The following is a 17730-nucleotide window of genomic DNA, read 5'->3' as shown; positions in this document are numbered from 1 at the left end:
ACTCTGGACATTATTTCCTGCTGCTTTCTTTCTGGAAGCGTATTACCTCCCTCACCTTAGACTGCTGTTTTTCAAGGATGGAGGCAGAAGCCAGTCAAAGCCCGTGGAAGTTTAGTTAAAGGAAGTGAATACTTCGGTACGGCACTGAAGCTCAGTTACCAGGGAATGAAGAAGAGGCAACTGTGTTCCCCTTGTACGTACCCTACAACCCCTGGTTCTCCCTTTTATTCATGTGTCCCACCTCTCAGTACGTAATTCCATTACTGTAACAACCACCCCAGCATGAGACAGCACATTACACCATTTTACAAAGAGGAGACAAGGGCCCATACAGTGGGCTGGCAGGGAGCAGTTGCCCATGTCCTCCTGGAATCTCCCACTGAACCTTGCATTATCTGGAAGGAAAAATGGATGTTTTAAATAAACATTTGTTCACAGCTTTCTGGCAAGAAAACATAATCACTCTGTAATTTTGGGTAGCTCAGAGATCTTCTAGATAAAGCAAGAAGTTTCTTTTCAAGGAAAAGTGGAGAAACAGGGAAAGACAACTTATCCTACTGTATTCCTATTATCTGCAGAGAAATTATTTGCTCTGTGATAACAATATTTGAAAAGACTTTTGCTGATCAGCCTAGCTGGATCCAGACAGCTACCTACAAATTTTGGTTAAAGTAAGTACTACAGAAGAGGTCTGTAAAGATTGCTAGACCAAACACAAGATCTCTCTGGTATAATAGTAACCCAAGTCTACAAAGGTTAAGTGGAAAGGATATATATGGACTTGGCAACAGCTATATACAGAGCACGAAGATCATTAGTCCCAGCAGTGGTATCATTAGATAAGCACATAATTTCCAACCACATGACTGCAACATTTATGGAGATGGTGGTAAGAAGACAATACTCTGATACTACAGTTATGCATCATGTGTCAAATACTGGCAACAAATCCTGCTGCCTAAAGCTTATCTGTAATATTATGTTGCCTAACAAGCATTTCTCACAGACTGCATACAGCCAATAAAGGTAGCACATTTGGAGTATTTCAGGTTAGCCAATGAGGCACTTTGGTACAAAGAAAAGGCTGTTCAGATACGTATCGTGTATTTACACATGGCACAATTATTTTTAAAAAGCTGCTTTTATAACTTAAGCATGTCTATACAGTGAACAAAGTAAGAATGACACGAAAAAAGGAAAAAATAGGAGCAATTAAAAAACATCACCATGAACAAATGGAGGTAAGCCAGATTGGAAAACTCTTTTCTGTCACACCACAAATTTAAATGTTTTACTTTGCAAGCCTATCCTTCTTTTCAGATCACACATTACAACTTTTGCTATAGAAATAGGGAAGAACTACCAGGCAAGAATTAAAAAATATGATACTTAATATGTGTTAATATCTTCATCCACTGAAATTACAGAACGTGAATAACATAGGCACATACCTATGCCTTTTTCACTTCACAAAAAACCAGTAGAAGTTTGGCTGCTGGAAAGGAGTTAACCTGGATCAAAGCTGAAATAAAACTTTGAATCAGTAATAAATAACCTCCCTCTTCTTCTCTGCATTTTGTGTTTCTCTCCAGTAAGAGAGTTTAGGAAAAAAAAGTGAGTTATGAGTATGCAGAGGTCTGTCAATTAATTGTCTTTTAACTTATCAACTGAGTAACAGTTATTAGGAAACATCTGTTATGGCAGCATAATACATCAGACAAACAAACCATAAAAATCAAATTCTCTCTTTTCCCAGAAGTATGTAATTTGCCTGTAAGCATTTTCCACTGCTTTCAGTAGCATACTTTCCCCGGTATCTGCAATGTATTTTTGCTCAAAAAAAATATAAAACTCTCCATACCTTTCAGAGTCTTAAGTCCTAGTTTCCTCATTTCTTTAAGTTACACTCAGTAACTGGACATTACCTTATGCTGTAACTGTAAGGGGACAGATGTGCCACTTAATGTTAGTGGTATCTTACCATACAGTAACTCAGCACATTGCCCTAATACAGACAGGTTTAATCGTACTAGGCCAAATACTATCTGTGGAAACCAGAAAATGCCATATTGACTTCAACAGAAGCAAGTATGCGTGAAAGCAGAAGGATGCAGACATGGAATATGAACTGCTTGTTACTACACCTCTGCCATTTCTCCTTAATGTACCACAATCTGTTTTCAACGATACAACATCTGTTCCACAAGCTGTTCCTGCAGTGGGACTGACGGCTTCTGAGGCAGGTCCAGCACCACTGCAAACATAACACACCCCACTTTCAAATCAGAAAAATAAATACCCTCTAAATACAATGCAAATGTTAATTCCTTTTTGGCCTGAGGCCACCTCAGGATGTAATGGTCAGGGAACACCACCTGGAAGGCGTTTTCTGTCCAGGAACTTCTGATTTGCTTGGGAGAAACTCCACATAATGACAAACTTTTGGCACATGACTATTTTGGGTCTGTGTAATAGCATTGCGCACCTTCCACACAGTGTTACCTCTGGGATTGTACAACCCACAGACATGTTTTGCAAACTTTGCAAAGATATAACTATTGCTAAACATGCCAGTGAAGCCCATTTTCTAAATCAATATGAATGTACTTAACCTTCTGTATAAAGTTCTGAATCACTGGCAGATAAACATAATCTTCTCAGGTCTCATCTTGAGATGATTAAGAAAAAACAATCCAACAACAAAAAAAACTAAACCCAAAAAACACTTCTACAGCTTCAATCTTTCAGAAGCACCTATCCCCCAGGGACACCTCTATGGTAGCAGCAGAAGCACATCGAGCTATAAAGTCCATCTCTAAACTGAACAAGACTTTAAGCATACCTCCAGGAAGTACAGACTACAGTACAAACATAAATCTCTCTCTCCCGAGCTTTGGAAAACACTAAGAGATTCCCTTAGCCTCTGTAACTCTGCTAGGACTTTTTTCAAATAGAGGCCAGCATAAGCACTGTTGATTGCATATTGTTCCCTGGAAGTACATGAAGGGAATGAAACTGCACCACAACCACACATACTTATTTATGAATTTTTCTAAAAACAAATCTTCAGCAATCCAACTTTTAGCAAGTTCACTTCTAACTGAATCAAAACCAAGATTCTGTTCTTGTCCTTCAGCTGAACAATCCTCCCTGTAGCTTCACGTTAGTCAAACCAAAGTTACTTGGCTTCTGAGCTTAACTCACAGTCGAATGAACATGACAGTTTCTCAGAAGGGTCCAGCTACCAGTTAAATGGGATTGGCAAATAAATTTCAACTGTGTTTCCAGCCAGCAAGTGTGTAAAGAATTTTGTAGTTTAAGACAAAGCACTTCAACTTTTTTACCTACTCCAGTCTTTTCACCTCTTGCTGCCCAGACTAGTATCGCTGAACACTGTAGCTTGGAGCATAACAGACCACCTAGCTTTCCCCTGCATGACACCTACTTTCTACTGATCAGCAAAAATTGACAGCTAAAAAAAGGAGAGTCATAGCAAGTGAGATGTCTCCATTTATCACACTGGTTAAGACTGACCTCACTTCTACAACTGTAGCCAATTCAGCACTGAACGACTAACACCTGGGGACAAAACAGAGGGTCAGTTAGTTAGTTGGTGCACGTACAATGTCTCTGACATCAAGCTTTCTATACATTTAGACTCCTAGTCCTGTTCTCGAGAGAAAAATCAGACACAGATCTTGCATACCTGAAGAAATTCATTAGGTTCATTGGCATAATTCTGCGTGGGGGATCAGAACCCAAGGCTTGAAGTCAGAAGGCTCTAGAGAAGGTTGGAGAATTACACCTCATTTGTAATGTGAAGTCACTGATGTGACTACACCATACAGGATAAAGGACACTTAGAAGACACTTTGATTCCCAGTGCTCTCTAACAAGCAAGTTATTTCTGGCAACAGATTTCGTTGCAACACATACTTTGGGAATACACCTGCTTAAGAGACCAGGGATACAACAGTTGGGGAAACTTGCTCTCCTTTCTCCTGGAGGCTGTTTAAGATTAAATCTTTGTGAAGAAAAGTTCTTTGGGGAGGGGAATCATCCCAGATTAGGAGAAGGTAACTTTTTTTTTTTCCTTTTGAAGAGAAAGACCCAGATTTTTTTAGTTTCTAGTTTCACAGATGCTTAACTTCTCAAACAGCATCCTTGGGACTGTCAAGTTCCACATGAATTGGGAGCCCGGTATGGAAGTAGACAGATGCTTGATTCTAGCAAAATTTTCATATGTTGGTGATTACCATGGTCAGTGGCCTCGGGGGAGTGCAGGGAGTCCTCCCACCCCTGGAAGGGGAAGCCCTCTGACTTCCCTATCTTCCATCATTAGCCTAAGCAGCCTTTACCAGCCAGCAAGGCCTCCTCTTCCTCCCGAGGAACATGAAGTATTTTTGATCTCTTCATCTGCTCAATTTTTACAGTACCTCTCAGGTTAAAAAGTAAAAGGAGGCTGGCTATGGATATGGCCCTGCTGGGCAACCACGCCAAGGCAGGCAAGCGCCCACCGCCTTGCCGGAGCGGCCTGTCCCATCTCTGTCAGGTACACAAGTCAGACTGAACTCCCATTTTCCTGCATCTTGCCTGTATCAAACTTTGTGAACTTTTGACAAAGTTCTGGGTTTTCCTAGCACCCAGAGGGGAGGATCACAGCTTCCCGCTGGAGCCCATGCACATTACTGTAAGTGATAAAGCACAGCTGCTGGATTTCTGTGCCACGGCAGAGAAGGATTTCCAGGCTGTTGCACGAAATTACCAGAAGCAGTATTTCTACACCTTGCTCCTAAAAGTACGACTTCAGAGTTTAACGCTGTGCTCGGGGCCGCCTCCCGAAGCGCTCAGACCTCGGCTGAGCAGAGACAGATGTTCGTGCTTCATTTAAGCCTGGAGGCGGAGAGCCCTTGGCGACTCTTCCCCACGAACTTCAAACCAAAGCCAACGCCCAGAACAGCGAAGCCCCCACCGCGCCGCCGCCTCCAGTGCCCGCCGCCCTGGGGAGCTCGCCCCGCCGCCACCGCCGCCGCCGCCGCCTCACAGTGCCCGGCCGCCGCCGTGACTCCGCCGAGTAACTCTGCGCGGCCGCCGCTCCCCCGCGGGGCAGCCCGGGCAGGAGCCGCCCCCCGCCGCGGGGCTGCGCGCGGTCCCCGCGGGCGGCCGCCCCCCCTCCCGCCTCAGGCAGTACTCACAGCCGCAGGGCACCCCTGTTTTCCCGCCTGCCGGCGGCCCGTGCAGCCTTCGGCTCCTCCGCATCGCACCGCTGCTCGGTCGTGAGCACCATCGACACGCCACAGCCCGCCACCGCCGCCGCCCGGCACTAAACCGGCGGGCCAGGCCGCCCCGCCCCCGCCGCGGGGCGGGCCTCGCCGCCGCCGCCGCCGTCCTGGGCCGGCTGGAGCCGGAGCACGGGCCCGCGGCGGGAAGCCGCTAAAAACCGGTTCCGCCCGCCCGGGGGCTGGCTGCCGCCTCGGGCCGCGGCGGAAGGTCGGCCCGGGTTGCGGCCGTGAAGTGACTGAGGCGCTCCCCGCGTGGCCGATCCGTTACGCGCCTTAAATTACTCAGTCGGGACGTCGTGGCGTGAGACGCTGCCTCCCGCTGGCTCGAACAAAAGGTGTCCTTAATGTTTCATACGGCGGGACGGGAGATGCGGTTTCACACGCACACACACGGTCTGAGGAGGGAAGGGGGCGAAGGCGGCCGGGGCCCTGAGGCGAAGGCGGCCGGGCGGGACGGCGTACGGCGCGGCGCGCGAGGCTGCCTGGCCAGGCCTGGGAGAGAGTTTGCAGGCCGGCGGTAACTCGTGGAAACGGCTTTCCACAGGTTTCTGTCAGCACGCTTCCCCAGTGTCTCTCTGAAGCAGGCGGTAGTCCAAATAGCGATGCCGGCATCCAGACAGCTGTACTAACACTAACTTCTGTGGTGACTGGCTGATCCCTCCATCTGTGGCTGCCTCAGGTGGTTTTTTTGTTTCCTCTCTCTTCAGCAGCACCCCACACTGGTTTGGCTGCAGAGGAAATGATCTCATGTGCAAAAACCGGAGCGAGCAGAGCCTTCCTGTGGCTTGCGCTGGGGGGGCTGTCAGGGAAGTTGCGTGCCCTCGGAGAGGTTAAATGGCAGCTTTTGGCACCAGTCATCTGACATGGCAGACACAAACTGTCAACATGCATATGAAAAATGTTTTCATTACCTGGTTAATACCCAAGTCGGGGTTCGCTTTGGTGAGCTAATATTTTCAGAAAGCAAAGACGGAGTCTGTGGCTATAATGATGCAATCTAACGAAGGCCAACCTTGGGATGAGAGTTCAATGTAACATCTCTACAAAAAGGTCTGTTTTCATGGTTTAATGTGTTAGGATATATTGATAGAATTAACGACAGAATGTATTTTGTTCCTAACTGCAGGACTGTTCACAAGAGGTAAGAGGACGATATGTGCTAGAGAGTGGTCTCTGCTAGTGGACATCAGGGTAGGAGATAGATATTAACGTACATTTCAGATTAAAAGATGTATGAACCAAATCAATGACCTTCCAGTGATTGATTGGATTGACAGCATTGTTAGGATTGCCTGATACTTACACTGTATTTTGAAGGTACAAGAACTAAGTATTAGGTATTGTTGCAATATATTCAGGAAATCAGTAAAAAGAAAGAGGTGTTAATGGTGAAAAAGCTCGGGACTGCCATAGCTGCTTGGGCACACAGATCCTGTAGAAAATGTGAGATTGCTGTATGGTCCTAGCTAGACCAGGTGGGTTTAATTAGCTCCAGTCCAAGAAAATTTGAAGACTATCTGCCAAGCTGCATAAAAGGGAAGACAGTTAAAATGGCTCTATTTCTGGGAGACTTTAACTAATGTTTATGTATTATTTAACATGAAAAACAAGGCACATGTGGAAAAGAAATGAGATGTAATTTACAAGAAGGATTATTCAGACCTGTTAGGTCCTGTACCTGTGAGACTTTGATTGCTGACTTATGCTCCCCTGTGGAGCACCTGAGCAGGTTTGGCACTGCATTGCAGAGCCTCTCCCACCCCCTTATGCCAGATGCAACCTGCGTATACTGGCATCCTATTTATCCAAGCGATAACAGAATAGGCCCCAGTTCAGCTGTCTGGGCTGTGAGTAGAGCTGGAACTGAAAGAGCCAGGGAAGGCAGCATTGGCATCCTATGTCTGTTTGGACCCAGGACCCTTTGCTGGAAACCCTTTGCTGGAGTGCAGCAGCTTGTATGAGTTTTTGGGTTCCCTGGGAATTGTTCTCATATCAGTGTGCACTACCAAGGCAGGTACAGTATGTCTGGAATCAGTAGGAAAAGTGACTGCCTACCCTTCATCTCATTTTTGGAGGCCTTTCATTGCACTAGAAAGGTATCAGTTGCTATTTTAGTCCTAATTTTGAGGCTGAAGGCAGACTTATGGTTGAATAACTCTTGTGTAGCTCTACCCACTCCAGCAGAACAATGCTGGTTTACAGTAGGTGAGAATCTGACTTTTAGATATTTGAACAAGTAAAATCATCTGCCTTTTCAGTGCTTAGATTTTCAGCCTTTGGCAGATTTAGCTACAGGAGATAAATGCTACCACAGACTCTTTTGTTCACTTTCTCCAGAGGTTTCTGCCTCTACCACAGTGGTGCAAAAACTGGAAAAGAGCTGCTTGGTTTCTGGAGCTCGGTCTCTGTTTTAGTGTCACCTGGCTCCATTCTCAAGGTATGCAAAGCTCTGTTTTAATTAGTCAAGGTGTTTACTGTAGAAGAAGCTTGCATTCAAATAAATTGATGCCTGCAGCCTAGACAGTAAAAATGAATCCTTACTAAATACTTTGTTCCATATCATGATATCTTCACTTTTGTCAGAGACTTGGTTCTGGCAAATTGTCAATACATGCCTTCTTAGACAGTGGCAGTAATAAGCAATGACTATAGCTCATGTTTTTTTGAGGATTTGAAAAAGAAACTCTGTGGCCAAGCTTTGTCAAACTGTGGATGGTGCAGGAGCTCTAGATCGAAAGGACACACTCGCGAGTGATAGAAGTCCTGAATGCCAGGATTCTCAGTAATATGTAGTGAGGAGTGCCCTATATAAAATGGTCAAATGTGCAGCTGTTTATGTGGGTGGAATATATTTGAAAACCTTATGCTTTTATTTTGGTATGCTGTAGCAAGTCTTACATACGCAAAAAACCACAAAGAACCTTTTACTGTACAGTTATAATTGCTCATATGTACAGATACAGTAAAGCAAGTATGTGAAGACCAAACTGTCACCCACAGAGACCCATTGTTGTGTGAAAATCTGGACTGTGTTTTTGTCTAATTGGTGAAGTGCAGATTGCAGAGAGAAAGAGAAATTAGTGTACTATAAAATTACTGATCACTGTTTAATACCTGCAGTACTGGTGATGCCATGCAGGCAAAAATTGACAGGTTCCTGCTCTGAAGAGACTACATTAAGCCTCAGAGAGGGTTAAGGGTTTTCAATAATCAGGTTTTGATATCAATGTTATGTATAACACAGCAAAGGGTGAAAAACTAGAGATGAAAGAATAGGAAGAACTTTCATGGTAAAAAAAGATTTAAGATACATATGAAATCACAGAAAAGCAGAATGGGGAGAGACTCACTGAGTCATCAAGTTCATTCCCTATCCCAAAGCAAGGCCTGCTATTCCTGTGTCATCCCTGACAAGACACTTGTCTAAGTTGTTCCTAAAAGTCAGTAATGTATCCAGGCAATCAATTCCGGTGTTTGCTGTCATCCAGGGGAAGTCCTCCCTAATCTCTAGAGTGATCCTGAATCCTTCTTGCTGAAATTTAAAGCCATTGCTTCTTAATTTATTCAATATGAAGAACAGTGAAAAACTGTCTCCCATTTTCCCCTATTTTCTTCTTGTCTTTAGCCTCAGATAAAAAGTATAAATTGCATTTTCTGCACTTCTTTTTTTCCTATGAACTGTCTGTAATAGGTTCAGATCTTTTCTGAAGTGCAGTGCCCCAAGCTGGACACCAGAAGCCTTACAAAGGCTGAATGGAGGCAAGATTAAAAGATTACTTCATCTGTACTATATACACTACCACTGTTTATATTTCATAGTAAATTGTTTATGTGTTTCACAGCAGAGTGAGGCTGGCTCAAGTTTAATTGTTGAACCACTATGACCTGGTGAACCTTTTACAAAGGACAACTGAGATGTTGTTCTCCTCTAGTACATTAGCAGCTGATTGTTAGATTTGACTAAGTATGACCTTCTGCATACCCTTTTTGAATTTCACTCTGGTCTTTTTTTCAGACTGCTTTTTTAATTTATCAGAATAATTATGAATCCTAGCTTGAATGACATGAGAAGAAGAAGAGTAAAGGCGCCCAATGAGACACACTGGAAAGGTCAGTGTAAAAAGCAGTAGGACTGCTACCGATGCCTAGAGATTCTTGGATAGGATATTGCCGATGAATGATAAAAAAAAAAGACAATCTAGCTGGAAATACAAAGGATTAGGGATTGTCTTAATCAACAGTATTTGTGTGTCTTGGGGTTTTATTTCAGTACAGTCATCAAGGCTGTTTATAAAGTATTTCTCAGCTTATATGGCAAGTATCAGCATGACTGAATGTGAGGAAACTTCCCTGGGAAGGAACAAAGCAGAAAATGAGTACAATGATTTCTGGCATTCTGTATACTTTGAACACACTTCTCCTCAGTATACAATTCTTCTGTGCTTCTTTGCAGGTGTGAAAAGGTACAAAGAGATACAGCCTTAACAGTTCATGAATACAGGTGCTTTTGGATTATAGGTCATTATGTGTCTTGTCTTCAGTTTTCTGTATGATATTCTGCACTGGTAGGATTCTGTGAAAGCTAGTCAAATGCCTTGGAAGCCATTAAGTGATGAGAGAACTGCTAAATAAGTCCTTATAGTACTCTGTTGAAACGTGATAGGAAGGCAGTCTTATGTTGGATACCATAGAAAAAGGAGCTGTGATAGTATGAGACACAAACTATAGACATTTGGAAAGATGTTGAAACTCAAAAATGTTGATTTCTAGAATATATGCAAGTCAGCCACAAACCAGAGTGAAATGGCTTACAGCTTGGGAGGTACAAACTAGGAAAGACAAAAAGTGTACTATAAGAGTGGTGCAGCATTGGAAGAAGTTGCCCAGAGAGCTTGTAGACTCTGTCTGTGGATGTTACAAGACCCAGCTAGACAAAGCCATACCTGATCCGATCTCATGTTGGTGATACTCCTGCCTCAAGCAGGAATGTTCAGAAACATCTGCAAGTCACTCAGCATACTTGAAGTATGCTCAAAATAAATGGAGTAAACCAAGGTCCTAAATAGTCTCTAGAAGATAACTGGGGCCGGAACACGGTGAGTGGTGCAATTTTGTCAGGAGTGAAAAGCAGTTTTGGCCAATTGATCTTCGTTCCTTGCCTGGATTAAGAGTTTAGTAACTTATTTGTTTTTAAAAGTGTGAGATTGCTTTATAGAGACCTATATCAGGTGATTGATTGGTTTCTTCTGAGCAGTTTGCTAGAAGTCATATCTGCCTATCTGTTCTTGGTTTTTGTTTAAAGGAGCCTGGATTACTGTATTGGTTGAACTCCCCTTTGGACAGGAAGGTGCATAGGGCATATGAAGTAAGCTGGGCTGAGAGCTAGTTAGAGCGTTTCTCACCACAAATGGTGAGGCACGCTGAGGCTGTTCATTGTGGCTGAATACTGAAGCAATTGGATGAAGTAGATTACACTATAATTATGTACTGTAGCACCCAGCAGGAAAAAGGAGAGAAATTCTCACATGAAACTTCTGGGGTGTTAGTAATGTGGTGTCAGTCGCACTCATAGTGAATGCGTAACGCATTGTACATGTCCTCCATCAGCACATTTACTGCCATTTTGATACCAATGACCTTCACACAACTTACTGTGTAGAGTCACAGAGGACAAGCTGCATACTGTGAGTCTTAGTGATGTATCTTTCACTGATCAAAAGAACAGTATGGGAAGGAGGGTTAATGGCAAAACACAGTGGAGCTGGTGAAGTAAAGGAACGTTCATCTTTCTCCAAATTGTTCATGGCGACTTGCTTATATTCTGAAAAAAAGCAAACTTGTGACATGTAACAGTTCAGTTCTGCTACCTATGAGATGGCACTCAGCCAGTTGGCACTTTGCTGAAAAACACAGATCAGTGTCTCCTCTTGGTTCATAAGAAAAAAAGCAGTCATGGCACATTTCCCAAGCAATATATTGCCCTGAGTGCCTCATGGATTGCATTGTTAGAATGCTGTGATGCCTAGATCTTGTCATTTATAATGAAAGTACCAAATCCCATGGCAGTGAAATCCGTTTTTCTCCATTTATAACCATCATTTAATATATTGGCCAGCTAGGCAGGAAAAGATAAATACAAATATTGCTTGTTCTACTCTGGTGAAGCAGCCTTGCTTGATTTGTCATCCTCTGCTTATAAATATCCAAAGGAAATCCTGGGTGACATCCAAGTGTGACATCTCTGTATACAGCTAACATGGACAAAAATTTCAATCCAGGTGCAACAGTATGTTTAAGACATCAAATAGACTATGTGCACCTAATGAATAATGTGCATTCTGGTATGTAGTTATTGAATCTGTGTATCATAAAGCAATGCACATGGATACCTCTTTGAGCCAGATATGCATACATGCGTGCAAACATTCATGGTATATCTAAATATGGTAATAATTTTGCCGAGAGGAGCCTTTAGTCATCTGGCAGTCTCTGAAGAGCAGCAGCATAGTATGTTAAGTATGTAAGAAAGTGAAAGTTAGCACAGCTTCTTTGAGGATAAATTGATTATTCCACAAGAAAAAATAGCGCCCAGACTTTCCAGGAGCTTCGGAAAGGATTGTTCTTAGCCCAAGGAGAGAGAGGTTAAAGTGAGGGACACAAGATAATGTGAAAGAATGAATCACACTATCAGTTCTCTCACAGTCTTTACATCAGATGGGGTTGTGAATAATAAGCTATTCTACTGAGCCAGATAAACTTACTGTTTTGTCTCATGAGAACTAGGAGCTATATTACTTTGGAGACAAAAAAACCCCAAACATAAATATGTCTTGCATAGCAAGGCCACATAGGGTGAATGCCAAATCCCAGGTGCATTGAGCAGTAAAGTGGTTGCCAGTGTTTCAGGTGCTCATAAAGCTATAAAGACAACGCACCTTTTAGAAGATGGTAGGTATGTGCTTATCTCTTTAACATGACTGCTTGGATTAGTCTGAACCAAGTCTCAGCCTTACAGCAGTGCATTGGATGTTTCTGAGGGGTATAATTCCAATGCAGAAGTAGATTTCCTTAGAAGAGTTCACATTCCCATCCAAAAATCTTCAGAGAGAAAACCTGAATGTACAGATCCTTTTTTGTGTCCAAACAAAAACCCAAATGCAACAAAACAATCTTTTTGTTACAAGTTGTTAACACAGTTTTTCTGTTACTCTGCTACATGCAAAAGATAAGTAAATATTAATGCCAGTTCACAGATTGAAAACACAAGTATTGTGTTTCCCCATGGCAGGGGTGTTGGAACTAGACAGTCTTTAAGGTCGCTTTGAACCCAAACTATTCTATGATTCTGTTTTAATTGATGTACACATTGCAATGCACCAAATGAGCTGCCAAGCCAGGCTTAGAGTCAAGGACCCTTTTGGCTCCCATTTCCATGGCTTTGCCTTTAGAAAACATACCTCTCCATGCTGTACTTTTTTCTGATTTTTTTTTTTACTTATTTATAATTTTTACCTAATATCAAAATTGCTGACAAATGCTGAATCTTCACTTGTTTTCTTTTTTTTTTTTTTACACAAGCAATTGATATACAACCTGCATTTGATTATTGCTAGGGTTGATGTTAACATACATAGCAGTATGACATTCACAGAGCTGGTGGTCAGTAGTCCTGATATAAATTGCTTAAAAATCTCATTCTCTTGTGCTCAATATATTTTTTCAGGGTCATTCTGAAGATTGGACAAAACCACAAGGCTTGAGATTTTTCTAAAGTTGAGGAGATCTGGATGCAGGGTATTGACTCACATTATAGGGGTGGGCTCCAAAGGGGTGATGGAGATCCCTATTGCTTTTGCAAATATTTTGACCTGGACTGCTGCAAAATGTTTTGTTCTAATGTCAGAACAACTCTATACATTGATGTTGATAAAATGCTGCATACACATGTGGCCAATACTTTTATCAATACAAATCTCTGATCTGTTATGCATGGCTGACACCTCAGCTATAGCTCCAGAGTCTTAATTTGCTTCTGAAATCAGTTTTGCTCTATGTCAGGAATAACATGCTGCCACGGTGATAAACTGTGAGCTCCCCTGTCTGAAATGTTAATAACCCCCTGGATTCTGGCGAATGCCCATCCACATGGTGCCAATTACATTGAGGTGAAAACAGATGTATATAAAAACTTAGGCATATATTCAGTTTTTGTCATCAGGCATGAATAATCAGGTTGAACAAGAACAATCATTAATATAGCAGATTTTCTCTGTGGATGCATCTTCATATATTGGAAATATGGTCTAAGTAAATAAGACTGTATTGAAAATAGTACCTAAAAATGCAGAGCCTGTATTTCTTTTTCCCACAAGCATTTTCCCTGATTTTTCATGTGATTCATTCTGGATAAGTGTGTCATGACTGTGACAAACACATGAAAAGCAAGTTTGGTGAGAGCTCAGTCCAGCTACTAGCTTATTATGTACAGTCATGCATTCTTCTTATTAGATTATCTAATATTTGCAGCCTCCTATTCCATCTTTGCTACTGATAGAGATATAGTTTCACAGCAGGGCTTTATGATCATATTACCCTCGTTACTGAAACAGCAGTTGAGTAAACTGGATTTCTAGAAGGCCTGCGTCTGCCACTCGCTACTTGGCAGGCAGGTTGATTATTGAGAAATCTGAGTCAATGGACTGTTATTTGTAAGGGCTGATCATGTTCCTATCAGAGCATATATGGTAGCTTTTTGTGTACTTGTTATCTGGTGGTAAATAAAAAAGTAGGTAAATCTGTCTGCCCAGTGTTCTGGGCTGGACAGAGAAGAGGGAAAACTTTTATTGCCCAAATTAGAAGTGGTTAAACATCACCTACTTGTGTTGAACCATCCATATGCCACTGTATGTACTCATGTCCCATGCCTAATCAGAAAATGAGATCAAGAGAGGCATACAAAAACACATGTGGATTTTTTTTAAAAAACGGGCTCTAAGTGATTAGTTCTAGGTAAGACCCTTTGAGAGCTCTAATTAAAACTTAAAATTCCTGATTCCTTACTCTCTGTTCAAACTGTTGGACATTCTCTCTTTGACATTTGAGTTGGAAGAAAGGACGTTATGCAGATATAATATTAAAAAGCCCTAATAACATTTCAAAAGAGGAAAAATGAGGCCAGCAGACTTATTTATACTTGTGACCCAATTAGTGATATGACCTGTCACCCCATATAGAGAATTTGTGCACAGCTACAAAGAAATACAATTCAGCCACACAAAGACTAGTTAGAGGTGCTCCTTCCAAATCACTCTTCAGGGTGGCTGGGCACTGAGCAGATATTAAGGACAGCGCTTGGTAAAGAATTTTCAAGTTGTTTAAGAACCAATAAATGTCTAAAGCTACTTTGAATAGCTTTTTAAAGCTATTTTATTCATAATGGGTTGACATAAATACTGTGGATGTTTACTTGTCTCTTTCCTGCAGTAGATGGGGAAGGATAAGTGGTAAGTGCCAGTAACCCTCTGACACTGCCTTCCTTCCTTTATCTGTGCTAAAATGTGCATGATTTGTCCAGAACTCTTCATTGAGATGAATTCTACCTCAGTGTGAGTCTGCACTCCAACAAGTCTACCCTTCCAAAGTAAGAAAAAAGATTTCCCCTTAAAAATTGTTTGCAATTGTTCTATCCACAAACACTTGAGCAGTATTCATTCATGCAAGCGTTCAACTTCCATGAGTACTCCTTGTGATTATGGTAGCTTTTCTCCTGAAACATGATTTAATAAGCATTGTAAAGTTTCATATAGGCCAAAACACACATGAAAATATTTTCTTAAATTCCCTGTTGTAACAAAGCCTACATTTGTTTTGGACAGAGATCCACTCAAATACTATAGATAGTATTGAATATGTCCCGGTTTTGGCTGGGATAGAGTTAATTTTCTTTCTAGTAGCTGGTACAGTGTTATGTTTTGGATTCAGTATGAGAAGAATGTTGATAACACACTGATGTTTTCAGTTGTTGCTAAGTAGTGTTTATATTAAGTCAAGGATTTTTCAGCTTCTGATGGCCAGCCAGCAAGAAGGCTGGAGGGGCACAAGAGGTTGGGAGGGGACACAGCCAGGACAGCTGACCCAAACTGGCCAAAGGGGTATTCCATACCATGTGATGTCATGCCCAGTGTATAAACTGGGGGGAGTTGGCCTGGGGGGGATTGCTGCTCGGGAACTAACTGGGCATCGGTTGGCAAGTGGTGAGCCATTGCATTGTGCATCACTTGTTTTGTATATTCCAATCCTTTTATTATTATTGTAATTTTATTATTGTTATTATCACTATTAGCTTATTCCTTTCTGTTCTATTAAACTGTTCTTATATCATCCCACAAGTTTTACCTTCTTCCTTCTGATTCTCTCCCCTATCCCACTGGGTAAGGGGGAAGTGAGTGAGTGGCTGCGTGGTGCTTAGTTGCTGGCTGGGGTTAAACCATGACAGCATGACCTCACAGAGGTAATTTTAAGACTTGAGTTTATTAGTGTACAGTGCTATACACATTCAAAGCCCTATTTCAGTGTAATAGATAAGGAAAGAGAGAACAACACCCTCCTGTCCTCTGTTACAAATTTCTCCTTACAGTAGCACTCCCCTTCCCAGTGCAATCAGTAACATGAGTGAAATTATCAGCTCTGCATGCGTTGCCTTCTCATATTAAGCTTCCCCATCAGGGTATTTTCACCGGTATATTTGTCCCAGTGACCTCCTGTGTTGCTGCCCTGTCCCCCCTGGCATCAGGCACATACAGAACACTCAAACATATCAGGATTTACCTTATAAATACTGATCCGGAACAATCTGTTGGGCTGACTGGGGTGTCATTACTTGACTTTCGGAAGCTGTTCTGACTTTCAGAATAAAAAACGGAGTCCTCCAAGGAATTCCCTTTTCTCATCATTTTAATGGAGCCAACTGCAGAGTTAGGTAAGTTCAATTCTAGAGCGATCCTACAAACGCACAGCTTTTCAGTGCTATAGGAGGTGCAGTCTTAGTATGACTCCAGCTCAGGCTAGTTTTTAAAATCAGTTAATGAGTAACATATTGATGTGACATCATAGGGGGTGTGTTCTTTTTTATTGGCAGCACTTCATAGGTTTACTTGGAAACAAAAGTCATCAAATCTAGGTGCACTGTGTCTTTGGAATGTCATTATTAATAACAATAACTTGTTATGATGAATTAAGAAAAAGAAAGAATGTAAAACAGGAACTCTATTTCAAATGATTTTTCATTGGCAGGTTTGTACCAAAACCTGCTATATGGTCTGTCATAAATTCTACTTTGTGAATTATCTACCTGTCTCTGATTACGCAAGTTTCAATAACATAATTGTATGTCTTTCAGAAGTGACTATATCCACCTGTTCTGACAAGTCAGAATTATTATATTGCACTTCTCCAGTGACAAATTGGTGCACATACGTGCATGTAGCTGCTATAAAGTCAAGTCATTGCAGTTTAGCTTCAATACAGATAATCTTCTAATTCTCAATACACAAAACCCCAACTGAACAAAACCAGTTTGCCTAACCATTTTTTCCATAGGAATTGGCAAACATTAACTACAAACTTACACAGTTTTCTGTTTGTTGAAGATGACTATAATGATTAGGTTAGTCAAGGAAATGATAAGCAATGTTTCTTTAGATTGCAAGTCCTCTTATAGTACCGAATTAGCACACCAAGGCCACCAGAAATTCTCTTAAACTTCATTTAGGGCCTGCATGGTAGTAAGGGTTTGTCCGTGAGACTGAACAAACATGTGGAATGTAGCGCACTCTTTCTATTCTCAGCATCTATAAACAGATTGTGAAACAATACAAATGCATTTGGACTGTTCCCAGGTTTTATTCATAAGCTCAGAGACATCTAGTCAAAGTATAATGTCTTTCTCCATGTTTGTTGGTTTGGTTTTTTTTTTTTGTCTCTGGTTTGTTTGCATGACTAAATACCTGGTCTTTGCTTTTTTAAATATAAAATTTGTTTTGTGATCAGTATTAAGCAAACTGTAATGAAATCTATAAATGTCAGAAACAACAGGAGAAACAGGATTAGCATAATAGCTAAGAAGCAAAAGTAAAGCCAAACCAGCAATTTCCTTGGAAGTGAGAATTCTGAATAAATGTGAGAAGTCTTGAAAGAAAAAAGGCAGAAAAGGAACAAAATACACACTCTTCATCATCTTAGGTATTCCCTATGAAATGGAAAAAATTGAACACTTGTACTTAGGAGCAGTATTTAAGCTGCTTGGAAATTGAGTTGGACTTCTTGTTTTTCCTGAATTAAATGTTCTGAATTAATGCCTCATTCAGTAGCTATGCTATACATCTTTGGTTTCTTGCTACCTAGGCCTTTTTGTTACTTTGATTCCACTTGATCCTGTGTGATCATAGAC

General features: G+C 41.6%; 1 protein-coding gene across 2 annotated transcripts in view; it reads right to left on the bottom strand.

Moving 5' to 3' along the window:
- Window positions 1-16273, bottom strand: part of GRAMD2B (GRAM domain containing 2B) — a 44646-nt gene extending 28373 nt beyond the window's left edge. The window contains exon 1 of one of the 2 annotated variants that reach the window (XM_030005455.2): window positions 16110-16273. In XM_030005455.2, the coding sequence (XP_029861315.1) occupies window positions 16110-16234 (125 nt within the window). In that variant the 5' untranslated portion in view covers window positions 16235-16273. Of the gene's footprint in view, window positions 1-5918; window positions 5945-16109 lie in introns of those variants that run through there. The other variant, XM_041121015.1, reaches the window with a different exon arrangement.
- Window positions 16274-17730: the final 1457 nt, after the last annotated feature.

The sequence above is a fragment of the Aquila chrysaetos genome, chromosome Z (genome assembly GCF_900496995.4).
Source record: "Aquila chrysaetos chrysaetos chromosome Z, bAquChr1.4, whole genome shotgun sequence".
NCBI lineage: Eukaryota > Metazoa > Chordata > Aves > Accipitriformes > Accipitridae > Aquila > Aquila chrysaetos.
Note: the sequence above shows the minus strand (reverse complement) of the source record. Positions and strands in the feature narration are given on the sequence as shown.